This window comes from Macrosteles quadrilineatus, unplaced genomic scaffold (genome assembly GCF_028750875.1).
Source record: "Macrosteles quadrilineatus isolate MER2022 unplaced genomic scaffold, UCM_ALF_1.0 Scaffold_12__1_contigs__length_5162894, whole genome shotgun sequence".
Classification (NCBI taxonomy): Eukaryota; Metazoa; Arthropoda; class Insecta; order Hemiptera; family Cicadellidae; genus Macrosteles; species Macrosteles quadrilineatus.
This window is the reverse complement of record NW_026542605.1, coordinates 3201240-3228750: the sequence shown is the minus strand read 5'-3', so window position 1 is coordinate 3228750 and position 27511 is coordinate 3201240. Positions and strand designations below refer to the sequence as shown.

The window sequence follows — 27511 nt, the reverse complement described above, 5'->3', positions numbered from 1 at the left end:
CTTTGCGTAAAACTCCTGGAATTATTTTAAACAAAACTTATATTACTATAGTGAATGTTTATGCTGCCCCTAAAAACAAGATTCAAGTTAATGCCATTTTATCTTTCCCGAGACATATGTTAACTTTGACTAGTTTAATTATTATGTTTTTTGTTCCAATTGACAAATATAAGTATATATAATATACTTATATAAGCAATATAATATAAGTGTCCTTTAACGCAATTTACTGTTTCTGACGAAGTAAATATAAAAGAACAATTCAAGAAACAAAGTTAGACGAAGTTTCGTTATCTTATGCAAATTTTTCCAGGTAGAGCTACTTTAAAAAAAACTATATAATAGTTGACATAGTTTTTTAATGTCAAACCAATTTCGTTTGATACATAATTACATATGAAGTCATTACTTAGGTGCATATTTCACCGCAGTTGCGTATTACCCTTATTTAATTTATCCTAAAAAGCCTTCCACTAGTAGTAAGCTTAGCCGGCGGAACCTGATATTCCATACGGCGAACAAGTCCGGTAACGTAGTTTCTTCCCTTTGTCAATTAATGGACACTGTTGGGTTGGAGGTTGGAGGTCTATTCATAGGTACCTTATATCTGTATAATTAAACAATTCAGGGGCTACATCATGAATTATTATTAGTAGAAGGCTGTTGATGTTTCAATTGGTATATATGAGTATACAGGGAGGTATCTTGGATGTGCTTGGAGGGCTAGTTTGCACGTATTTCAGTTCTTAGGATAGTATTGCCCAAACCTACCGTACTGGTGGTCGCTGAAGTCATTCAAGTCAAACCCTTGGCAGTGGAGAGGAAGACGTTTATCAGAGGACAGCACTGAGGAGACTCGGAGACGCTGGACCAGGCAACTAAGTCTAAGATTACTTAGTAAAAATCCTTATAATCTCTGACCATAAAGGCTGTTATGAATTTTAATTTCTTACTAAAAAATACAGATAAGATTTGCAGGTCAAAAGAATCAAGCAGGTTCAAACGGTTGATTTTACTTCTAATAATGGAGTTAAAATGTATCGTAATTAAATTATTACCGTACCGCGAAGAGAAAATAGCCTGTCGCTTAAATAGTCAGGCTTATAAAGATGCTGTGGGTCATGAACAGAGAGCACAAATTTTGTGCTCTCTGGTCGTGAAGCACACACACACTACCATGTTGCCTTCTCTCACACTACCAGACTCCGGTAGAATGTATACTAAGCTTAACTTCTCTCTCAAATAGACACTAAAACACTTTTTAAAAGCATCGCATTGAGCATAATTAATAAAATTTCCTTAGAATTAAGTGGTATTTGTTACAAAAGGAATTGCGATACAATTCTCCTAATGAATATGCTAATCGTTACGAAAAGCCTTTAACGCAATTAACTGTTTCTGACGAAGTAAATATAAAAGAACAATTTAAGAAACTAAGTTAGACGAAGTTTCGTTATCTTATGCAAATTTGTCCAGGTAGAGCTACTTTAAAATGCTAAGTAAACTATGCACAGTAAAAACAAAAGTTGGCTGTATTCACAGTTTCTTGTTTTTCGTTGATAATATATTTTTACCGTGTCAATTACCTTTAAAATGTGTTCTTTTGTACATAAATGTTACACCATCCATCATTGATACTCCTATCCCTCTAAAAAAGGAGCAGGGTACTATAGAATGCATGAAATAGTAGTTTACGCAACGATTGCGTGAAGATAGTTTTAACGACACGAGTAGAAAATTTAAGGTACGAGCCTAAGCGAGTACATTAAAACTTCTACGAGTGTCGTTAACACCATTTACTCGAGTTGCGTACACTACTTTACCTACGACGGTGATTTAATTACTAAAATTCACTACTCATCATAACTTCTAAGAGAGGTTATGTTTTTGTTTATAGCCTTTCATTGCCACTGACAGTGATGCAACGAAACATTGTATCAAACACTAATTGCACCAATCAACAATTAAATTGGCCTGAACAGCTGACTTGTTGAATTTCGAATCATTAAAATTTTGCTTCTCCTCTCTCAATCCTTGAACCTCATTGGTCTGTTACCCGTGTTGTTATGAGTAAAATATGCTGTTATGAAAGTAAACAATGCTGTTATGAGATAATTTTCAATTCTAAGAACTGTACTGAAACAACTCCTTTAAAAAATGGTCGTAGGTAAAATATTTTTCGATACCATGATTTACAGTTTTTTCTTAAATATATTTTAATTTGGTAACCTAGATAGATAAGATCGTGGAAGTTAATAAAGGTGCAGGATGTAGGCTTTGTTAAGCAAAGGAATGCAGTCCGTCAAAAAAGATAAAAATTGTACATAGATATTTGAGTAGTATTGTTATGGGTGCTTTGCGCGATGTGCAATTGATGTGCACTGATGTGCCAGACCACCCACGGTGGCACCTCCCCCCCCCTCCCCCCTGCACCTCCCCCTGCACCTCCCCCTGCACCTCCCCCTCCCACTGCACCTCCCCCTCCCACTGCACCTCCCCCTCCCCCTGCACATCCCCCTCCCACTGCACATCCCCCTCCCCCATGCACCTCCCCCGCCATGCACCTCCCCACGCCACTGCACCTCCCCCTCCCCCTGCACATCCCCCTGCACATCCCCCTCACCCTGCACATCCCCCTCACCCTGCACATCCCCCTCACCCTGCACATCCCCCTTAGTCATCCTGCACCTCCGGATGTGCCAGACCACCCACGGAGCGAAGTGCTGGTGGCTATCCCTTTGAAGCTTCGATACAATGGAAAGCAATTATCGGTGGCGCTCTCTTTGATGTTTCGATACACCGGCACATCCTGGGATGTGCTAGACCTCCAACGGAGAGAGGTGTAGTCGGCTATCCCTTTGATTTTTCAATACAACGGAAAGCAATTATCAGCGGCACTCCCCTTGATCCTAGGATACAAAGAAATCCACTTAACAGGTGATTGACAGATCCATTAGTAAGACCATTACATTTGACGAAGGTGAGCAAATCTTGACAAGCATCTAAAAAGCTTTGTTTAGTTCACTAACAAAGGATCCTTTCGAGAACGTTCCTTTGATTGTCGACGACAAAGGAACACCTGTTGTTTACCACTGGATCTTCGTGGAGTTTCCACCCTCCGTGCGTCGTGTCTCTGCCTATTGGCACAGACAAAGAAATCCACTTAACGAGTGATTGACGGATCCATTATTTGAGTTTCTAAAGGCTCTTAGTAAGACCATTACATTTGACGAAGGTGAGCAAATCTTGACAAGTATCTAAAAAGCTTTGTTTAGTTCACTAACAAAGGAAACCTTCTAGAACGTTCCGTCGATTGACACCGACAAAGGAACAAGTGTTGTTTACCACTGGATCTTCGTGGAAGGTTCCACCCTCCGTGCGTCGTGTCTCTGCCTTTTGCCACAAGAGCTTCAGTTAGGGTTTGGAGTTCGCTGTGTGCAGTTGTTAGTTTCTTAGCTACCACGCTCAACGGAAATTAGTGAACAGTGTTGTGCAAGTGTTTGTTTGGATTAAATCGTAAGTACTAGAGTTAATATTAATACATAATAAGTGTATAATAGTATTACTACACATTTTAGGAGATTTAACAATTATAATAACTGTCTTTGGCATATTGTGTAATCATCGAGTCAAAGGCAGTGTTTATTTTTTTAAGAGTCTATCTCATGAAAAAAAAAATATTTTAATATTATTGTACTTTAAACAAATTGAAATCCATTAAAATCAGTTGTAATTATTATACATGTCTTTATCATATTGCATAAACGTCTAGTCAAAGTCAATGTTAATTTTCTGTGAGTCTATTTTGAATAATATTTTAATATTGCTATTTCATTTTATTTTAAAGATAAATTTATATTATTAAAAGAAGTACTCCTGTCTGTAATACGAGGCGTTATCATATTGCAAAATCATCGAATCACATTAAACATTACTATGTTTCTTTGAACAATATTTCTAACACATATACATTAAAAATAAGTTCAAATTTTTTCAATTCAATTCAATTCAATCAATTTCATTCATGCAATTCTTAAATTAATTACATAATCCCATGTGCCATGCAAAGCACGCGCGGGATGAAAAACACATTTCATTTTCTTGTTTCTGGCAGCAAACAGTTCATTTTTCCTTCTTTGTAACTTTAACAGAACAGTGAGTAGACATTTCCTATTGCAACGAAATCCATTAAAATCAGTTGTAATTATTATACATGTCTTTATCATATTGCATAAACGTCTAGTCAAAGTCAATGTTAATTTTCTGTGAGTCTATTTTGAATAATATTTTAATATTGCTAATTCATTTTATTTTAAAGATAAATTTATATTATTAAAAGAAGTACTCCTGTCTGTAATACGAGACGTTATCATATTGCAAAATCATCGAATTACATTAAACATTACTATGTTTCTTTGAACAATATTTCTAACACATATACATTAAAAATAAGTTCAAATTTTTTCATTTCAATTCAATTCAATCAATTTCATTCATGCAATTCTTAAATTAATTACATAATCCCATGCGCCATGCAAAGCACGCGCGGGATGAAAAACACATTTCATTTTCTTGTTTCTGGCAGCAAACAGTTCATTTTTCCTTCTTTGTAACTTTAACAGAACAGTGAGTAGACATTTCCTATTGCAACAGTTTTAATCATATAAATAACACTTATGTTATAAATAAAAAAAAAAAATTAGAATAATTTAATAAGAACACGGTTTTTAGAAAGACAATAAATTCTACATGCAAATATAAATATAGTTATTTATCTAAAACAAAGCTAAAAATAAGTTACAGATTATTTATGCTATATTATGAATGATAGGAAGCAACAAAGCTTTTGACTTTATAAAAATTTTAAAAATAGTTTGTTGTGTGGGTGCGCGTGCGTGTGGGTGCGCATGCGTGTGAGTGTCTCCCCCTCACCCCTGCACCTCCCCCTGCACCTCCCCCTCACCCCTACACCTCCCCCTGCACCTCCCCCTCCCCCTGCACCTCCCCCTCCCACTGCACCTCCCCCTCCCCCTGCACATCCCCCTCCCCCTGCACATCCCCCTCCCCCTGCACATCCCTCTCCCCCTGCACATCCCCACCGCCCCTGGTCATCCTACACCTCCGGAACTGAGTGGTTACTATATACTGCATACGGTATTATTATTTTTTTTTTTTACTCAAATGCTATTCTATTTTTTGAATATGTGACATTGGTTCAGGACAGGTTTAGCTTAAATTTTAGACTACACTGGCATAATCAAAGATATTATTTATTTTTTTTTATGAATAATTAATTATTATTTCTGTCGCGTGTCTTGCTGTAGATGAACGGAGACGTGCAATCACCACCGCCGTCGACGTACCTCGGTCCGAACGTGTGTCCCGTGTGCGATCGACCATTCTCGTGTCATGAACACGCCCTGCACCATTATCAGTCGGTCCACCTACAGACCGGTGGATACGAGTGTGAATGTTGTGACAGGACGTTTTCTTGTCATGATGATGTTCGAGAGCACTATGCGGTGACTCACGCGTCGCACTGTGGTCCGTTACCAACTCCGCCGCAGACTCACCATCAACGGTTTGAGTCGCCGGAGATTGACGACGATGACGTCATTGTCATTGACGACGATGACGACAATGCATCGGGGACGATCGAAGAGCTGCTCGACGTGCCTATGCTTACTGATAGTCAGCTAGAACCTGAAGGTTTGTATATTAATAAAATAAAAAAAAAATAAATAAAATAAAGTTAATCGTATGCATTCATTCGTTTTAATGACCGAATTTTTTTTTACATTGACAGGATAGAATTATTCTTTCACATCTGAACGAGGAGAAGATTATTTATAAATGGCTCATAATTAAATTTTAATTTATTTTAACAAAAAAAAAAAAAAAAAAAAAAAAAAAACTCATTGCAAATAGGTCAAAAGAATATATATTTATTTAAATATTCTTTCAAAATATACGACATTAACTATTCTGGGGATTGTTATTGTTTACTATAGAAGCAGAGACAGCCACATGTCGGTGCTGCATGGCGTCGTTCGGGAGCCGGCGTGGACTTCGGGATCATCTTCGGGTGACCCACCTCGTCAGCGTCCAGTCGACCCTGGACGAATGGGCCGGGCTCAGCGAGGACGAGGACGAAGACACCAACGGGGCTCGTCAGATGCTCGTCGATAATGTTCGGGGAGGTAATAAGGATATGATTTATATATATAAAAAAAAAATAAATAAATAAAATATAAATTTAGTTAATAGACTAATGTTTCAATACAAGATTCATTGTTATTCGGTTTATAAAATAAATTTTATTTATAAACCAATTTATAAATATTCTTTTCTACTCAGTTTATTATCTACAAAAAGAAATATTTATTTAAAATTTCTTCCAAAATAAATAGATAAATTATTTATTAATAAATTCATTCAATTCCTTTCAATTTAGTTTATATATAAAAAAAATATCTTTATGATTGGATTTATTTCAATAACGATTGTTCTTTACAATTAGCTACTATAAATTAACAATCGATTGAAGAAACTGATCATTTGATTTCAGAGAGCCGTTCTGCTAGTATGCGAGAGGAGGCAGACATAACGGCTGGTCCATTGTCCAAAGGAGACAGTGTCAACGACGTTGACGACGACGACAATGTAGACCACAACTCGTCACCCGACCATTCTATTATCGGTAATTATTATTTGTACTTAATATATATATCCTATTTGTGAAAAAAAAGTCTTAATTATCTTAAACATAAATAATCAAAATAAATTAAACTTGATTAAGGTAAAGTAAAATATATATATATATATATATATATATATATATATAAATAAAATAAAATAAAAATAAATTAATAACATAATTGAATAATAAATTAAAATGTATTGATTGAATTGTAAATTTAAATGAAAGGATTGAATTTTAAATCAAAACTAATTGACTGAATAATAAATAAAAATGCTATTGATTCAATTGTAAATAAAAGTTTTATTGATTCAATTATAGATTCAAAAAGAGTTATTAAATAAATCAAATATTAATTAAATATTTTGTTTGTTTGTTTATCTAAGATTTGACGACCCCGTCTCCCACCGGCGCTTCATCGGTGCCATCGCCGTCGCCGTCGCCGCCGCCGCCGCCGCCGCCGCCGCCGCCACATCGGCAGCAGCAACAGCCGCCGCCGCCACCACAGCCCCATCAACTCTGGCGTCCGTGGCAGCAGCAGCAGCAGCAGCAGCAGCAGCAGCAACCGACACCCCCACAGCCATCACCACCGCCCCCAGCGACGCGATACGTTTGTCCGGACTGTGGTCGAGCCTTTGGCAGAAGATTTTGCCTCAGAAGACATATGGAGGCCAACTGTCCGGCAGCGATATCCCTCAAGAGATTTCGGTGCCCTGAGTGCGGCCGCCAGTTCAAAACAGAGTTCAGCTTGAACAGACACTTGCGTTTTCACTGTAGGTCGAAGAGGGTGAAAATATGGGGCACCGAGGATTCTCCTCCACCACCCCCACCGCCACCACCGACACCGCCTCCACCAACTGCAGGACCGTCCAATCAACATGGAGGCGGTGGCAGCCAAGGTAGTAGTAGTTACAGCCCTAGTGGTAGTGGTAGTGGTAGTGGTAGTGACGAACCGTCAGAAATTCCGGGGAATATTGCACCTGAGAATTTTGAAGAAGTCGAGACGGCGTTTCGCGGACGATTAAAAACGTACAGATTACGTGACGAAGCGCCTTCTCGGCTTACTATCCCGGAGTTTCTGACTCAATTGTTTGAGGATATTGTAACGCTTATGCACCGCATATTGGAACACGTGACAGCCATCAAGACCAACCTGTGGCTAGATTGCGAATTCACGAACGTTCACGACCAAACGTGTCGACGCGCCTTTAAGACAAAGAATGTCGCCGTTCTCCGGTCCACCGACATAGATGAACTGTGTAGTAATTTGTTCCAAAAGTTGGTGGACGAAAAGGAGGCGTGCGAAATGAAGGGCTCGGGCTGGACCTTCGCGAGGATCGTAGACATGGAGATCCGCGTCAATGTTTACCGACCTCTCGGAGGTAGCTCGTACGTCCCGTTGCCCCAAAGCGTCGCTGCTAAAAAGGCCGTGATCAACGTGCTGAATGATCGGGATCAAAAATGCTTCATGTACGCCATTTTGTCCAAATTTATTCATAATCCCTATCGTCACCAGCTAAACGCCACGGACTTTTCACCCGAGTTCCGTGCGCGAATTGATTTAGATTTTTCCCAATTAACTTTTCCTGTACGGCTGGAGCAAATCCCGACATTTGAGAAGAGAAACGTTGGAGTAAGCGTAAACGTGTACGGATTGGATCGGGTCCGGACTACACGGAGAGACGGTCAATTAACATCAAAGTACGAATACATCGTATATCCACTCCGTGTAGTAGACCGAGAACTCGATGACCATTTCGACCTCTTGTACCTGTCAGATCATGAAACTACACATTATGCACTCATCAAAAACTTCGAGAGATTGGTCAGGAGCCAGATCACTCGACACCATGGTAGATTGTTCATTTGCAAGCGCTGTTTCGCTCATTTTGACAACACACCGACAGTTGACGGTAAACGGGGTGAGCAGCGACTTGCAGAACACAAGAAATATTGTTTAGACCATGCGCCGTTGCGCACCGATCTGGCTCCTAAGAAACACATTAAGTTTGATAGGTACGAGCGTACACAGCGACAAAGATTTACTATTTATGCCGACTTTGAGTGTGCGCTCGTACCATACGATCAAGAAGACGACCAACCTCTCACAGATCCACCGACAGTCCCCCCTCCGGATGAAGATCCAGCAACACAGCGAGGGGGAAAACCACATAAAAACAATAGACCGGATTCTGATCATGTCAGGACAAGGAAGGTTCACAGACCGTACGCGTACGCTTACTACGTTCGTGATAGCCACAGGTTAGGAGCCAATCAAGAGGACCGCGGTAACACGTTTTCGGAACTTCGTCTCTATAGGGGTGAGAACGCTGCGCATCATTTTATGGAATCCATCAAGAAAGACGTCCGGCATATAGGAGATGTTTTGTACAAAACACGCCGGACCGAACCACAATTAGATGCGCAGCAAGAAGCGGAGTTTCGTGCCGCCACCAGATGTCACATCTGTAAGAAACCATTCGTCGACGGTGACGGTGACGGCCGAAACGATCCAGCAGTTCGTGATCACCAACACTCACCCCCCTACACGTTTCGAGGTGCAGCACATCGGTCTTGCAATTTAAAATTCAAGGAGCAAGACACGATACATTGCTACTTCCACAATTTGAGCAATTATGATGCTCATTTTGTGGTAAGAGAGCTGGCCATAGACGGGGGTGACGTAAACGTACTCGCAAACACAGAAGAAAAATACATCTCCTTCAGTAAACGATTCGTACATGACGGTGCGAATCGTCACAACCGACTCACACTTAGATTTGTAGATTCTTATAGATTTTTGTCCCGAGCCTTGTCAAATTTAGTTTCCCTTATGCCAATAGAACATCTTAAAATCACAAAATCCTTTTTTCCTGCCGATGCTGACTTTGCATTAGTACATCGCAAAGGAGTTTTTCCATACGAGTACGTAACGTCACTCTCGGTATTGGACGAAAACGTGTTACCGCCACCAGAATCCTTCAGAGACAGCCTACGCAAGGAGGACGTAAAAGAAGAAGATTATGATCACGCCCGACGCGTATGGTCACACTTCAATTGCACAACCCTCGGAGACTATGCCGACTTGTATTTGAAAACAGACGTGTTGCTGTTGGCGGACGTCTTCGAGGGCTTTCGGGACCAGTGTCTGGAACATTACGACCTCGATCCAGCCCACTGGTTGACCTTACCGTCGTACGCTTGGGACGTGATGCTTTTCAAAACTGACGTGACCCTGGATACCCTACAGGACGTAGATATGTACCTGTTCTTCGAGAAAGGGATCCGGGGTGGCTTGACCCAGTGCGCAACCCGACACGCTGTCGCCAATAATAAATACACCAACGCTACCACCGTCAACAATCCTTCAACATCAGCAGGTGGTAGCAGGAGTAGCAACAATAAGAGGCGAATTGAAAATGGCGTCAGCCGAGACGGTCGGTTCGCACCTTCGACTAGTGTTAGCGCCGTAGATAACAACAACCACATATATGGAGATTATATTATGTACTACGACGCAAACAACCTATACGGATGGGCCATGTCGCAGTCGCTCCCGTACAAAGATTTCGAGTGGCTGTCGCGTCAGGAAATAGACGAATTGGTCATCGAGGACATACCGGCAGACGGAGATGTAGGCTACGTCTTGGAGGTGGATTTGGAGTATCCACGAGATCCTCGACTCCATGACAAACACCGAGACCTGCCGTTCTGTCCGGAACTGCGGAAAGCGCCTCGAGACCAATTGCCATATGCGGACGACGTCCTCCGCACATACAGCGTAGGCAAATCTGCTAAACTAATGGTCACCCTGTTTGATAAAGACGCATACGTAATCCATTATCGAGCACTTCAGCAGGCGATGGACAACGGATTGCGTGTGCGTCGGATACATCGTGTTCTGCGCTTCAAGCAGCGAAAGTGGCTACAACCGTACGTGGCGATGAATACCAGACTCAGGCAGCAGGCCAAGAACAAGTTCGAGGTGGAACTATTTAAGCTTATGGTCAACGCTGTCTATGGTATGAGCCTCCAGAATGTAAGAAAACATATTAACATAAAATTGGCTACAAACCCGAAAACGTACACCAAGTATGTGGCCAAGTCTAATTTCAGTGACCGGACGTGGTACAACAAAGACTTGGCCCTACTACACATGAAGAAAGTCCGCGTCATCTTGGACAAGCCGGTGTACGCGGGTATGTGCATTCTGGACCACAGTAAGACGTGGATGTACGGATTCCACTACCGTCTGCAAGAGCGGTATGGAATAGATCGGCTCAGACTTCTCTACATAGACACAGACGGGCTGATCTATTTAATCCGTACCGTAGACGTCTACGAGGACATGGTGAATCACCTGGACGACTTCGACACCAGCAACTATCCCCGGGACCATATCTGCTACGATCCAACCAACGCCCGGGTCCTGGGGAAATTCAAGGACGAAGCCAATGGGGTGATCATTAGTGAATTCATCGGCCTGATGGCGAAACTGTACTGCTTCATGTTCCTGCGGAGCGATAGCAGCGAAGACGGTGTCGGCGACGGTTTACCACCTGTGAAACGGGCCAAGGGGGTGAATCGCGCCGTAGTGGCCAAAGGCCTGACTGTAGACGATTACAGACGATGTCTACAGGAACAGCGGGTCTTGTACACGGATAACGATCGGTTTCAGTCCCGACACCACATAATATACTCCGTTGTGGTGTCGAAACGATCGATGGCGCCGTACGACGACAAACGTTATATCGAAGAGGACGGCGTCAATACGTTACCGTGGGGTCACTATAAAATTCCAGCGCACCGGGCAATGCTTTTGGCTCCAGAAGACAGCAACGGGAACTCCAGTAGATGCCACAGTCGTCGCAACATTGCATCGTCACCGTCAGCGACAATGGATGCGAGCGATAACGACGTTGACATCGAAGAAGTAGATTGAAGCAGTACAACAATAACATCTACATAGTGCGCGTGTTTGCGGTGCATAAGCCTCGGATCGTCGTCGTGGTGGTGATGGCAAAGACAATTGACGGACAACAACTAGTTAATTATATTAGGAAACAAATATACGAGGAATTAAATTTTATTAGGTAATAAATTCTAATTTATTTAGGAATCAATTAGTATTGAATTAGTAACAATTTTTAGTTACTAATTTCATTCAGATTTTATATTGAATAAAGTAATAAATTATTTTAACTGTGATATTAGATAAAAAAAAAAATTGTTTTATTTTAATATTTATTTATATAATGTTATTATAATAATAATATATATATATAGTGAATTGTCACTAACTTGTTTTGATTTATATAGAGTCATAATGGTAAATAAAGCAAAACCAAATATTTTTCAATATAAACATGTGTTTTTATTTTTCCCAAATTTACTAATTCTAATGTACATTAGATAATTATAAATATATATTTTTTTGCAAAAAATTCAATTCGATATCTATACAATTCAAATAGAAAAAAAAAACTCAGGTAAGTGTATGGTATGGTCAGTGGTGATAAAGCATATGGAAGAGTCTTCGGACCAGGAAGTCGTTGTTGGCTGCATCGGTGGGTGTGATGACAGAAGAGGTGTCACCGTTGAACAGCTGTACAAAATCGTTCATTGTCTTGTCGTACATTATGCGACAGTACAGGTAAGTTAGACAGTAGTGTCCACACACGGAAGTGTCGTGGCGTTGGAGTTGGTACTTGTTCGAGACGTAACGACGAGAATTTCGTCTGAGAAACTGTTGGTATTCGGCCAAAAACGGTTGACGGCCGAAACTGTCGAAATATTCTATATGCGTAGCTTCACTGTCCATGTAGAAGGCCACCCAATGTTCCCCGCTTTCCGTGTGCGGCATTGTGTTGACTACTATGGCCGTCGAAGGTTCGATACGTGTTGGCAGGCGGTCTGACGCGTACACTCCTGTGTTCGCTATTTTCTCGCGTGGTAGTTGAGACAAATATTTCGTGATGTCGGTAGTATTCATTATCATTTAATTATTATAATTCTTCGTAGTCGTAGCCGTCTCCTTCTTCGTATTTGTTGTCCTCGTTCTCTTCTTCTTCTCCTTCTTCTTCGGAAATGGTATCGAGACCGCTGATACCACTGCTGTTGATCGATGTAGTCGTCACTGTCATCGATGCTTGGGTTATCAGTGACGGTGATGATGCAGCCGCAGCTGTTGATATACCGTTGTCAACTTCGTCATTGTAGCAAGTCCTCAACTGTTGTCTACTACAAAGGTAGCACGACGACAAACCGCAGTGTGCGTTCTCTTTTGTGGCAGCGGAAGTAAGCAGTAACCAACCGCGTAAGAGAGTGCAGTTAGACAGTGAACAACGGTGTTTTACGCTCTTGTGTTGACCGCATCGCAACACGTTAGCAGACAGTAGATTACCGACCGAAGCCAGTGATCCACAACCCATATCGCTCAAGTCCACCACAACCGTAGTCGAGGTGGTAGCAGCAGCAGCAGCAGCTATCTCGTTGGTCCATCTGTCGTACTTGTTATTCTGTGCGAAAATCTGCCCGATAGTCATACCGTCCGACGCGGTGACGATTAAATTCTTGACGACATATTCTTTCTTTTCCACTCCTTTCACATAGACGACACTGCGACGTGAGAGACATGTGCGCAGTTTATCAATCAACACGTAGTAGGGCACGTCACCACGATTCCAGTCGAGTCCGTGACAGTGTTTGGACAACCAGTAGGACTCTCTGAGTTTATCTGCGGACAGTGAATCACGATCGAACGGCGCACGTGCTACGTGATGTAGTAACAAAGTACCGGTTGACACGTCGACCACACTGGCCTCTTTCACTATGAATTCGTTGTTGTTGTCCTTGAAACATTGTAAGTCCAAAACAACTGCTGTAGATTCCTGTTTATAATTATGTGTTGGTGTTTGTGTCTGCTGGCGCGACGGAGCGTGACGGTAACAACGATCCATCACGGTCGAATGTCGATGTTAGACTGAGCTGAGTGGCGGTGACGTAGGCATGAGCTGCGGATGCTCATGTATTTTTGTTTTATTTGATGTTGTTTTTATCCACTAAAATCCACGGACACGTTGCGGTGTCGATCCACTTCGATGACGTTGTCTAATTCGGCGTACACTATACAGTTGACGGACGCGGCCAACGCTTCTTTGAATTGCAGTTCGATGCGTAAATTACCGTTACGCACCAGGTTCCAGTGACTTGATTCACCGGCCGACATGTCCGGCGTCAAGTCGAACGCCATCAAGCAGTAGCCATTCGGATACTCCGTTCTGTCGATCTCGTTGCCCTTGTCGGCGAACTGTATTCCGGTGCCGGTGAACAACGTATGATATGCGAGAGCGTACAGTTTTGAGTCGCCCGTGAAGGCCGGTGTCAACGCCTTACAGGGCACTTGTTCACCGTCGATGTAAAGAGCGAAATAGTTCAAATTGAAATGTTGAAAATTGAACGGGTTCTTCTTGAAATCGCCGTTGAACGCCACGTTGTCCACCAGTCCTACGATGATACGTTTCGGCAACTGTCCCAGGAACACGCTGTCCAACGTCTTGCCCAGGATACCACTCGGCAGCGTGATGGATTTCACGTCCACGCGTGTAATCGGATACTTGGCCGTGCCACTCTCCAGCGTCTTGCTGTGCGCCACCAACACGCCGGGATTGATCTTACAACGACGGACGAACAGATTCGCCTCTCGAATGTGCACCTTGCAATCCGTCGCAGTTTTTGACATGACGGCAAACGAGTTTCTCGCTCTGACGAGACGCAATCGCATTTCGACACCGTTCAACATAAACTTGTCTTGATTGCACAAGTCCAGATGTAAATTGCCCACCATGTCGACGTATGTGCTCTTCTTGACGAATCCTCGTCGCTTGACCAGTCCGTCGTTGGCAATGTCGCAATCGTCCATTTTGTCGGCTTTGTCTTCGTAGAACAGCGTAGTCGTGAGATGTGACTTTTTCGCACTACCACCGTAGTTCAGTAGGTTTTCCAAATAGGCACGATACGCGTACGTATTGTTTTGCGGTGACACCAGTTTGTGATTGACGAACAGATCCACTTGACTGAACAGTGAGTGCAGCCAATTGTTTACCGGACCAATTTCTTCCACTAACGCCTCTTCCACTTTTGTGCCGTCGCCTTTCACTATTGTCGCCTCGACGTGTAACAGTGTTTGCGTCAAGTCCGTGTATTCTTCTCCGTTAGCCGGTATGACGAACTCTATAGGCGAATCGTCTGTCAAAGACGAGATAGGCTTGTACTGAATCCACTTACCGTTCTCTATACTAGTCTGAGTGGGTGGTAACGAGAATAAATCCAATTCGGTTTTCACACATTCGCACGATTTCTGATGGATGAACGACATGTTGTTGTTGTAGAAAAATTTTATCACGTCTAATTGAATATATCTATTGCCGGTAATCCTCCTCGTGCTCTCGTTCTTTTCGTAGATCGAATCTTTTTAGACCTGCTCCTGCGCGTCGTCCTCCTCTTACTGCCTGTTGTAGAACGTCGAGTTTTCGTTCTTTTAATCCTTTTGGTCGTAGTTCTGCGCCGTTTATTCGTTTTCTTATGCTGTCTCTTGGTGGCGGTAGAATATTTTCTCATGCTCCTCTTCCTCCTCCGTTTAGTGGTGGCGGTAGCAGTGGACGTCCGTACTCTTAGAAGTGTCGCCAACGACTGTGGCGTGACGCGACGTATTCGTCTTTTCTTATACACCGCGCCACCGCCACTCAATACACGTTCTACTTTGTCATCAGCTCTGCGTTTCAGCGAGCCGGTAAATTCTTTGAGACGAGCAGCAGCCGCGTACTTGGGATGTTGCGTACCACCGGCGGACACCAAGTCACCCAAGAATCCGACTCCCGAACGTAACGCCTCCTTGCCGACAGTGGTCGCGCCGGACTTCAGTAACGGTGCCACAGAACGTACGAGTCCGGCGAGAAAACTGCCGATACCGTGTCCACGCTGGAATGCCGCACCTCTGTACACGGACGACACGCCATGTCCCGACTGTTGCAACTGTCGCCGGTAGTATGCCAAATACGGATCGTTCGTATTCATCGTTTTTGCTGCTGCTGCTGCCACTGATGAGCACTGATGAGCTGCTGCTACTGATGTTTATGCTATCGTCGTCGTCGTCGTCGTCGTCGTCGTCGTCGTCGTCGTCGTCGTCGTCGTCTATTTAAGCTGTCGCGAGCGATCGGCGCAGGTGTAGCTTCATGCACGTAGTCCCGAAGTGGAATGGCAGTCGATCACCCGTGCTGCCCCTTAAGTCGATTTCCACGTTCTCGAACGCACTCTTGATGACGGGCACGTAGTGTGGATCCGTGAAATGAACGGTCTTGTGTGCGCCGTACACGTAGTTTGACGTATCGATGTTGACGATCTTCAATAACGGCGCCACCGTATCGCCAACCAATTGTGGCTCGACCAAATCGCAATACACGTACATGTCACCCGGCAGTCCAGCTTGTATGTTGGCCGGCAGTTTTGCTTTCTTGTTGCTCTTCAAGTCCGTCTCGGCGGGATCAAACCCCATCTGCAGCGCGAGACCTGTGCTCAATTCCATTTGTACCACGTGACTGCGAATCGCTATATCCACCACTTTGGTGTTTCTGTCGTAGACGAACGTGGCGTAAAACTGTAAGCTTTCCATAGTGTTTATCACACGTATCAGTTCTTCGATATCTTTGTAGTTGCCGGGCTCAACGTTGAGAATTTTCACCTTGACTTTGTTGGTTTTGTCGGAACCACCGGTGGCTATGTCGCTGAGACCTTCGTAGTAGATGAATATTTTCGCGTCTTTGCCCACCGTCAGAAACGAACAGGGATAATGCGCTTCGACCAGTGCCACTTCCCATTCACCGTCCGTCAGATGTATCGACGTGGGCAGTTGAGTGATATAATCGGCCACAGTGTTGTTCGGATAGTAGTTCATCGAACTGTTACTGGGCAGTGTCAAATAGAACTGACTGTGTTTGCTCATTTTTTTTTATTATAATTATTATTATTTTTTTTTTTTTTTTGCTGATGCGTGCCTTATAATTGTTTAACTTCCGACGCCGGTATCCAAGAGTTAAACTCGTTACCGTAACCTATCCACTTGACGAGGTAACGCTTACTGCGACCGACACCTTTGGTGTCAAGTATTTTATCGATTTCGTACAGACGGTCCGGTGGCAGAGTGATCTTCTGCAATTCTTCTTCGTAGAAACGACCGATCAATGGTGATCCATTCAAATCACGCAACAAGTACAACGGCAACGGATGATGGCCGTATTCGCGGTCCACGACAAACACTTCTTTACTCCAGTTCGTCTCGTATCCTTTGGTGAACGTACCTTTTTCCTTAGCGATGCGCACCGTGTCACCCGCTATGAATTTCGCCTTTCTACGCTTAGGCAATTTAGTCTTGATGCCGCTGCCACTGCCACTGCTGTACATGTTCTTCCACACTCTATAAACGATTTTCTTATCTTCTTTCTTCACGTCTATCGGCCGTAAGCCTCTGCCACCGTCAGTGCCCAAACTTCTGTGTGCACTTCGATTGTAGGCGTTCACCAGTTTTTGTAACACGTTGATGTAACGGTGCGTGTTTTTGTACGTGAGATAGCGCCACATGCGTGATTTCAAAGTGCGATTGACACGTTCAACGACCGCCGATTTCACGTCGGGGTTCTGTGTCGTGACGTATCTGACATTGTATTTTCTGAACAATTGTTTCACCTTGGCGCCGGTGAATTCCGTACCCTTGTCCGTCTGCAGACATCTCGGAGGTGTGACGGTGGTTTTTTTAAATATATTCTCGAACGCGTTGGCCACTTCTGCGCCGCTCTTAGTTTTCAACGGCACCACGTACAATCTTTTACTGAACACGTCTATCGCCGTCAACAGATAATTGATTCCATCGTTGAACGCACTCAGACCGCGCATGTCATTCAAATCTGCTTGCCACAATTCGTCCGGACCGAATACAACGTAACGGTTGCGTGCGAATCGTTTACGCACCGGCTTGTGCAATGTGTAAGTGTCTTGTGTTCGTAACCAGTCCAACACCACTTTTCGTGCTGTCTTTTTCTTTTTCCCCTTGTTATTGTTTTTCTTCTCAATCCCGTCACGAATCGCTCGCACTAGAGGTGTGACGCCACCGTATGATGCCGGATCTTCGGGATCGTAGTACAATCGTTCCATGATTTATCCGCACTATGGTGAAAACGGTTCCCACCTGTCCAACGGTGAAAGTGATTGATCTCTATCTTGCTGTTGTTGTGTTCGTTGTCTTCGATGAGCCGCCAACGAGGGTAACGGTGACGTAGGTGATAGCGTCCGCTGCTGATTAACGTAAGCAGAACGTAAACGATTGCGCATAGGTGTTCTCGGTGCCGACGATATGATCGGACTACTTGCCGCAGCCGACGCCACGTCACCACGTAACGATCTGTATCCCGCACCCAGATACTGTAACGCCGTTGAATTGTTTATATACTCCTTGGGCACATTCATGTCGCGTAACGCGTTCATGACTTCGTACCAACCGGCGGGCATGTAATCCACCATACGGACTCTCACTATGCAGTGTAATATGTCCACGATGTTCGAATCGGGAATTTTTTCATTTCGCACATACACCGCAAAGTCCTTATCCCAATTTATCACACTACCTTCGCGGACGATGAATCGTAACAGATTACGCACATCCGGCTTGTACGTTTTAGAAAAAGTGTCCACTATCTCCTCCACTGTACCGGGTGGCGGCGACGACGCTGATGCTGCTTGCAGTAATGATGCTGCTGATGATGATGATGATGTTGATGTCTCTATGATGGGAATACTGATCGGTTGTCTATTGACAGAGGCAAAATGTAAAAATCTTTGCAACACCTGTTGATATTGCTTCCATTTTTCGTAATCGCTCAAAGTTTTATCCGTCAATATGCGATGCATTTCATTATCGATACTGTTGCCTCTGTCATCTCCGAATCGATTCGATGACGACTTTATATTATCATTGTTGTTGTTTTTGTTGTTGTTGTTGTTGTTGTTGTCACCACTGTTGCGTAACCGCTCGATCAACTCTTGCGGTACGACGACCATTTTCTTCGCGTACTCCATTATTATTGTGGGATGGATTTATGAAGTATGGCTTGTAGTACGGTGCTCAACAGTATGGGCAGTAGGAAACCGCCTCCTTTCTGTACTAGATATTGGCGTTTCTTAGCCCAAGTCTCACCTCTTTTTACCAATCGTCTGAGATTCGTTTTATACTTGTTCAATTGTCTCTTGCGTTTGTCAGACACCGATACGTTACCGCGTAACAGGTTGTATGCGCACTCGCACACCGACCGTATACGACTGATGTCGCACACCTTTAACAGCGCTTTACGTTCCTTCGGTGTAGCGTGTACGAGTGCCGACAGTAGAGCCGCGTCTTTCCTCACACACTGCGACATGACGACTGATACTTACCCGATGTGGATGTGTTCTATTTATTATTAATGTGGCCCCTGCTACCACTAATCTTCGGTAGGTATACAGAATTAATCGGATCGTCCGGAAAGATAGTCGAACGAATGCGCATCTCATCCGGTGTAGATTGTTTTAAGTCTATCAGCAGATATGCGTGTGGATCGCGTGTAGCGTCCGCGTATGCTTCCTCTATAAATTTAGTATTATCCGGATAGATTTGACGAGCTAAATGTTTTATCTGAGCCCGATCTCTGGGGTTCTTAAAACACACTATGTAATGAGCATTAAGGGAAATATCTCTCTGACCGCGACCTTGATGAAACAGATTCTGCGTTATAAAGAAAACACTCAAGCTTTTGTGATGTGATCCTTTAGTAAACAGATCCACCACACTGCTGTCTGTTTCACGCATCATATCGTCCACGATGATCAAATTAGGTACACTTCCGTCGAAATCGTTCATGTCTGGCAGACTGTTTCTGTACTGGACAATACCTCCTCTGCCTCTGCTGCCACTGCTACTGCTCTGTTGGACAATATCATTCGAGTGCGGATGATGCCAATATATGTTAGCAAAATCCGTATCACAAATTTCATTTGAGTGATCTATGAATCGCATGACGAATTGTGATTTACCAGAGCCCGAAGGGCCGGCTACTATGGCCGAAAACGGATGTTTCCACCTCAAGTCCATTTTGCTTACTGACTACACTAACAACACCACAAACTAATTTATGCTAATTATTTATAACAATAGGGAAAAAGGAGTGTAAATAAAAAGACTATTTGATTATGCTGTGAACGTGACTATACGTATTGACTTACAAAACCTATCAAAGTTACAATTTCATTTTAAGAAAATTACAATAATCATTAGTTTTTTGAGGTTAGTAAAAATGATAATAAAAACAGTTTTGTACATTAATTTAAATTTATTTCAAACAAACTCCAATGGAGTATATTTACTGCCAGCTGGAGCGCTTCTTCTGACGAGGCATAGTCGATCACCGAATCCCCTGTTGTACTGCTCAATGCGTTGATCTGTGATCGCCTCGTTAAAGCGTCGTGGTAGGTAGACACGGATGTAGAGCTCATCGCCGAGTAGTCCTTCCAGCACAACCATGATGGTCTCTCCGTACGGTGTGGTCACTCGTTCGAATTTCACAATACGATAAGCGCACTCTTCACAAAGATCGATGATCTTCGTGTATGGCGTGTTTAATTGCACGGCGTTGAGTTCATTTTTTAAGTCCATCACATCACTGCTGCCTCCACCTCCACTACCACCGACACTGACTGACTCGCATTTCGACATAATAAATGTTTTAGTGAAAAAAGTTTAAGTCAAGCAAAACTGTACACACGTTCGATCCGCACAGTGGTTAGACGATGAATGAATTGTTGTAGAAGCAGCGACAGCGCAGTGGTGGGGTGAAGAATGCAGGTGTGTCTCAATATTTCTCAGAATCCACCCCTGTAGGAGAGTCTAGCACAGATCGGTTTTTTGTAGTTGTTTCTTTTTGTTTTGCCCCCTCGACTGCAGCTGCGCATCAACACGTGGCTTCTTGGAAACGCTGCTATTGTTGGTATAATCTTTTGTCTCATCCGATTGCATCATCTTCTCTGGCGCCACAGAACGTTTCTTCCTTTGTTTTATTCTTCCGCCGTTTTCGATTGCGCAATCCATTGGTCGGCGCCACGCGGGTAGCGGCGTCATTGACTTTGTCACACCGTGTATTTTCGGGACTCCTGTCAAACGATCGACCCATAAATTCTCTAATTGTGACAGTAAATGATTCACACTGTTGTATATTTTATCTCCTTTCTTTTCATTCAAATATATGCCGCAACTGTGTGTTTGCACTCCTTCCTCAAATAAATGTAATTTCAATAAAACTCGCCCTCGATTAGCGGGATTCTGTACGGTGTATTGAAAATCTTCGTCAATCCACGTAATGGCTGGCGAATCGTTAGCCGATCTAAACACCCATCCTTCGTCTTGCCCTTGACCTAGTTCATCTTCTTTTTCTTCTTCTTTGTTAATTTCACTACCAATATCAGCTTGCACATTTACATCACGAGTCTTCTTCTTCTTGTTGTTATTAATTTTCTCCTGCTTATGCTGTTGCTGCTGCTGTAATTGTTTCAGCTCAAAGTCTGGCTGCTCCACATGTTCTGTAGAAAAACCACTGATTGCGTTATCCTCCAAAGCTTGTATCTCCTCCATAATAAAACGTATTGTTTTTTCTGTATCAGCAATATTAGACATACCGACGTCACCAGTAGTAGTACTAGTAGTAGTAGTAGTCATAGTGAACATAACACTATGAACGCACGACACGAGTTTACTCAACGCACTCACAGAACTAACTGAATTGTCGGCGGTTGTATCATGTGATATTGACACCACCACTAGCGTTTTGCTGCGGGTAAACCAACAACTAATACTACGATATGATGTCATCACAAGGTGACGTCAGGACCTAGATACGTGGGTGGTCCAACTCGAAAACTGTACAGCACGACATTGCACCTTCCAGTTTTCTCGTTACAGTGCACTTAACTCACTAAAGCTTAGGTGGTCTTTAAAAAGACCGTTTGACGCCGAAGGAAAAGGGAAAGGAAAAGGAGGCGAGGTGAAGAATAATGATATAATTGTCTTTTTATTTCTTCAGCTCCTCGATTTCATCGTCGAGTTCTCTCATTCTCTTAGAATCATCTGCCCACCAGCTCCATTCAAAGTCGTCCCTGGGCTGACGGGACCAAATACGAAAAAATTTAATATGCAACTCTTTCTGCTCCTCCAGCAGCCGAAGTAGAGTCGCCTGACGTTCCCGCTCCCGCTCCTCTGCCACAGCGCACGCCCGGTGTAAATCGGCGTCGTCTATATCGCTCGCCCACTGTTGCTGTTTCTCTTGCTGTTGGTTGGCCATCTCGTGTGAACTCCAAACCCTATCTGAAGGTAGCGGATGAGTAACGCAGTATAGCCAGAGAGAGGGGGTGGGGATAGGATGCACGACGCAGAAACGATGGAAGTTTCCACGAAGGTCCAGTGGTAAACAACACGTGTTCCTTTGTTGGCGTAAAGCGATAGAATGTTCCAGAAGGTTATCCATTGTTATATTGGACTAAACAATGCCTATAGAAACTCTACTAATGGATCTGTCAATCATCCGTTAAGTGGATTCCTTTGTATCCTAGGACCAAAGGGAGTGCCTACGATAAAAGCTTTCCATTGTATCGAAAGATCAAAGGGACAGCCGCCAGCATCTCGCTCCGTGGGTGGTATGGCACATCCTAGGGGTGCAGGATGGGACGGACGAGACGATGGGGGGAGGGGGGAGGTGCCTTCATGCCTGGGTGGTCTGGCACATCGCTCCGTGGGTGGTCTCAAAAACTAAACGGTGCGAGTATGGACCATCTAGTTTTCTCATTAAAGTGAACTTAACTCACTAAGGCTTAGGTGGTCTTTAAAAAGACCGTTTTATGATGAAGCAGGAGGAGGATTAGGGGAAGGATGATTTAAATTCTGTTTATTTCTTCAACTCCATAATCCTATTTTGAAGTTTTGCCCATCGTGCCATATCTGCATCATGATGAGCCCACTCTACGTCGTCCCGAGGCTGGGAGCACCAAACATGCTCTATTTTGTAACTCAGCTCTCTCTCCTCCTCCTCCAGCAGCTGAAGTAGAATCGCCTGATGTTCCCGATCCCGCTCCTCCGCCTCGACGCACGCCCGGTGTAAATCGGCGTCGTCGATATCGTTCGCCCACTGTTGTTGTTTTTCAGCCATCTCGTGCAAAGTCCAAACCCTAACTGAAGGGAACGGGCGAGTAACGCAGTGTAGCCAGAGAGAGGGGGTAAAGAATGTGCGACGCAGAAACGATAGAAACTTCCACGAAGATCCAGTGGTAAACAACAGGTGTTCCTTTGTCGGCGTCAATCGAAGGAACGTTCTAGAAGCTTTCCTTTGTTAGTGAACTAAACAAAGCTTTTTAGATGCTTGTCAAGATTTGCTCACCTTCGTCAAATGTAATGGTCTTACTAAAAGCTTTTAGAAACTCAAATAATGGATCCGTCAATCACCTGTTAAGTGGATTCCTTTGTATCCTAGGATCAGAGGGAGCGCCGACTACACCTCTCTCCGTGGGAGGTCTAGCACATCCGGAGGTGTAGGATGTGCAGGGGGAGGGGGATGTGTAGGGGGAGGGGGATGTGCAGGGGGGGGAGGGGGATGTGCAGGGGGGGGGGGAGGGGGATGTGCAGGGGGAGGGGGATGTGCAGGGGGAGGGGGAGGTGCAGTGGCGTGGGGAGGTGCATGGCGGGGGAGGTGCATGGGGGAGGGGGATGTGCAGTGGGAGGGGGATGTGCAGGGGGAGGGGGAGGTGCAGTGGGAGGGGGAGGTGCAGGGGGAGGTGCAGGGGGAGGTGCAGGGGGAGGTGCAGGGGGGAGGGGGGGGGGGAGGTGCCATCGTGGGTGGTCTGGCACATCAGTGCACATCAATTGCACATCGCGCAAAGCACCCATAACAATACTACTTATTTGAATACTTTACACATCGGTGAAGAATATGTCCACGGAAAATTCTTTATACAAAAATTTTAAGGTATGTACAATAAAAAATCACGATGAACCATGTAACCGAATAACCCAGGTTAAAAAGTGATATTAACAATATTAAATGAATTAAATAGTTTTTTTTGGAGTTTTGTGTTAAAAAAAGTTAATATAAACAGTATATCCATGTACACAATTGTATAAATTAAAACACATGTGTTATTTAGTATCAAGATAGATTAATACCCCCGCCGCAGCAAACCTGCAGACTAAGCGAAATTCCATTTGACTGATTGGATTTACACTGAAATGTCTACTTAAAAATATAACATTTATTCTTGATTTAAATAGAATTAGTTTAACAAGTACTTAGGTTTGCTGCATCAGGGAGAGTAAAACTGTTTTTTTTTTATGTGAATAGTTTCGTAAGAAATAAAAACATTTTCCAAATTTGATCAAAATATGTTCAAAAACAAACAAACTACAACAGTTTACTTATTCTCCATAAGAATAACATGGGAATTTTAAATTTACAATTTTTTGGAATTTTCTCCGTAACAATTAGGCGCATAATAACGCTTCAATATACTAAGTTATTTGTTTTTTAAGCTCTACAAAATGGTTTGGAAAGAAATTGCTAAATTTTATGTTTTTTGGGTCAAAAATGGGAAAAACCTATTTTTACCCCATAAAACCCCCCGTAAACCCCCGTTCCCATGGTCCGATCATGCTGGATCGCGAACTCGTTCGAATAAACGTACGTTTACACGTTGGTACCAAATTTCATCAAAATCGGATCATTTTTGCTCGAGTTATCGTGCTGACGGACATATATATATATATATATATATATGAATTTGAACGGATGGTGTTTTTGGCCTCTAGGGACCTCAAAACGAAAAAAAACGCTCCCGCGTCCAGGTCTTACCATGAGTACTACGGTAATAGATTATTCCCTATATGGGAAATTCGCTAAAAAGTGGCCTGATTTATAATAACATATAAATATTATACACCAAAATATGAGTATTTTAAACTAAACTAAATCCACAAAGTAAAAATTGAAAATATTTGAATATTTAGTATAAGCTGAAAATCTCTGCAGATAATATTCAAATTGGCTTTTGACTCAAAACCCCCAAGGGTAACCAAGCATGGTGTTGACAGGTGCAGCTCTATGTTTCATATTATTAACTTTACATGGTGGCTCACCTAAATTAAACCAATAGCTATTTTTTATTATGAGAGAGACAGTTAACTTCTTATGGGGCACTCCCCTTTAATTTTAGATTTTTTGGGGATGGTTGCGAATTTTGAAAATTTGACCACCATTTAAAAAAAATGGCAGACAACTTTAATACTTCTTATGGAACATCCTATATTGTATGATTTTAAAACATTTCAATGCAATTTAAAACGTTTTTAATCTTGACATTTTTTCTTAAGCTACTTGGTTAGAAGTTAAAGCACGTTACACCTAAGAAAACTAGGCTTGCAGTGTACATTCTGCATCCTCTAGCTCCTAACTAAATAATGTTAGAGAAAGAATGCAAAGAGAAAATAGGTCTTAAAATCTGTGTTCTAAAAAGACCATAAAAGTAAAATTTTAAATATAGATTCTATCATTTATCAAATGTCCACCATTTTACAAAATGGCAGCTAACTTTAAAATTTAAAAACTCTGTATTTTATTGACTTTTTAGACTGTGGATGCAATATTAAGACTTTTTACTTTTCGCATTTGCTCTATAACCTTAGTCATTTAGACAATACAGGATGCAGAATGTACACTGCAAACATAGATTTTTTAGGTGTTTTAAAGGTACTCGCTTTAACTTCTAAACGAGTACCTTTAAAGAACAAAGTCAAAAATATTAACGTTTTTAAATTGCATTTACATTCCAAAACAATCTTAAAACATAGGGTGTCCCTTAAGAAATATTAAAGTTGTCGGCCATTTTGTAAAATAGTTGTGCAACTTTTAATATTCGAAACTATCTCAAAAAGATTTCCAAAAAATAAAGAGGAGTGTCCCATAAGAAGTTAACAGTTCTCCTTCCTCTCATAAAAAAGTTGGATTTTTGTTCACTTTAGGCGAGACACCCTGTATTTCAAAATAGGTTGTTATACTTCAATGATTTTCGTGTACAACTTTATAACCAGTTTAAAATTAATTTACGAACTCATGATTATGATTTCAATCCTTATTCAGATTATAATTAAACCAAGTTTCCACCAAATACCTCGTAATAATAGATACACCTCCTCATTTCAAATTTATTTAAGAAATTAATAAGCATTATAATAAATAAAATAGAAAGTTGGTCTTGTTTTACAGTAATTATTTGGTTTCTTTGTCTTTCCATTATCTTCTCAAGGTAAAAAGTCTCTTGATTGAGTACACTGGTTGATTTACGAGCCAGTTTCTAAACTCCTTTTCTCATTTATGTTCCTTTTTCAGAATAGAGATATAAAACTGTAAAAGCTGTAGATGCTGAGTTATGAATTTGAGCGCTATGTTATTTAAGAGTTATTTAAGCCACCAATCATCCCAATTAGAGACAGTGTGCATAATAATAGTCTATTTAGCAAACCAAACTACAAGCCAAGACTGACGATGTGGTGAGAATTAGCACAAAGTCGGAAGCTGAGCACGATTAATCATAAAACCCCACGAGAGATACGTATAAATAGAAGAGTTTTTTTGTGACCAACCATTTTAAGAGGTTGTAAATGTTTTCAGGTATTCGATTCATTAAAACCACAAAGTTTATCAACGATTTTAACGTTAGGTTGTATTTTCTGAATACTCTCTAATACTGTACTATAATGGGTATAGCGAGAAACTACAAACCACCAAAGAAATGATTTGGAATAAAATACGCATAGTGATGGAAAAAAAAATCTATGAAAACGTTCGTCCTTAAAAATGATAGTCTTAAAATTGTAGTTAAGAAGAGTTGCTAAATCTAATGATAAAGTATTTAAATTCCATCAAAATCTTCATAAACGTATCTAAGGAGTTAACACTGTTAATTTAAAATTATACCTTGAGGCCTCTAATACCTTCCAACAAATAACACATTTATATAGACAGTTATATTTTGTTAATTTGGTATAAAAGTGATATTAATAATTTTCTGACTTATGGAGATGCTATAATTTCTCAAGTTGAAGAACTGGAAAAGAGAAAGTGCTTGGACTTGGCACTACCGCTCCTTTTGGTTTACGTAAGACGATTTATTACCATTTAACTTTTTTCCAAAACTGTTTAAATAGCTTAAATTAAATTATATTTATGTCTAACTCTTTCAATACTTGAGTACAACCTTTATTTCATTGTTTAAACTGTAAATTTAACTAAAACATTATATATTATAAGTTTAGAAATAACCTGTATTTGTGTTGTAAGATATTCAAAATACTTTGGTTTTCTAATTCCCAACAATATAATATTGACTGTGTTAGTAGATCATAAATACAATTTCAATTCATAATTTATAGATGCTAGATTACAGATGTTTGTTGATTGCAAAAGGGTATTTTGATAAGGTTATATTTATTATTGGTTTAATTCATTTATTAGGTATATAAATAATCTTACAATAACAATAAAACATCTTCTTTAAATAAATTTTATGTAACGGCATTATTAAAATGAATTAATGATCAAACATATGACTGCGCCACTTATACACAGAGTTTAATTAACCCCTAGTAAGTTGGTTAATCATCTTATTAGTAAAATTAATATAAGTAATAACTTATGGTCG

General features: G+C 41.9%; 3 protein-coding genes across 4 annotated transcripts in view; all 3 read right to left on the bottom strand.

Annotated features, from left to right (window-relative positions):
• LOC129004853 (orexin receptor type 2-like) overlaps positions 1-27511 on the bottom strand; it is a 281963-nt gene that overhangs the window by 121114 nt on the left and 133338 nt on the right. The window lies entirely within an intron of this gene.
• Positions 13755-15077, bottom strand: LOC129004891 (uncharacterized protein F54H12.2-like). Its single transcript, XM_054433586.1, has one exon. The coding sequence runs from the start codon at positions 15075-15077 to the stop codon at positions 13755-13757; it is 1323 nt and encodes a 440-aa protein (XP_054289561.1).
• Positions 16754-17905, bottom strand: LOC129004890 (uncharacterized). Its single transcript, XM_054433583.1, has one exon. The coding sequence runs from the start codon at positions 17903-17905 to the stop codon at positions 16754-16756; it is 1152 nt and encodes a 383-aa protein (XP_054289558.1).

Coding starts and splice junctions, on each gene's coding strand:
- LOC129004891 (XM_054433586.1), bottom strand. CDS start 15,077: ATGTCGTTCATCCATCAGAAATCGTGCGAATGTGTGAAAACCGAATTG.
- LOC129004890 (XM_054433583.1), bottom strand. CDS start 17,905: ATGGAACGATTGTACTACGATCCCGAAGATCCGGCATCATACGGTGGC.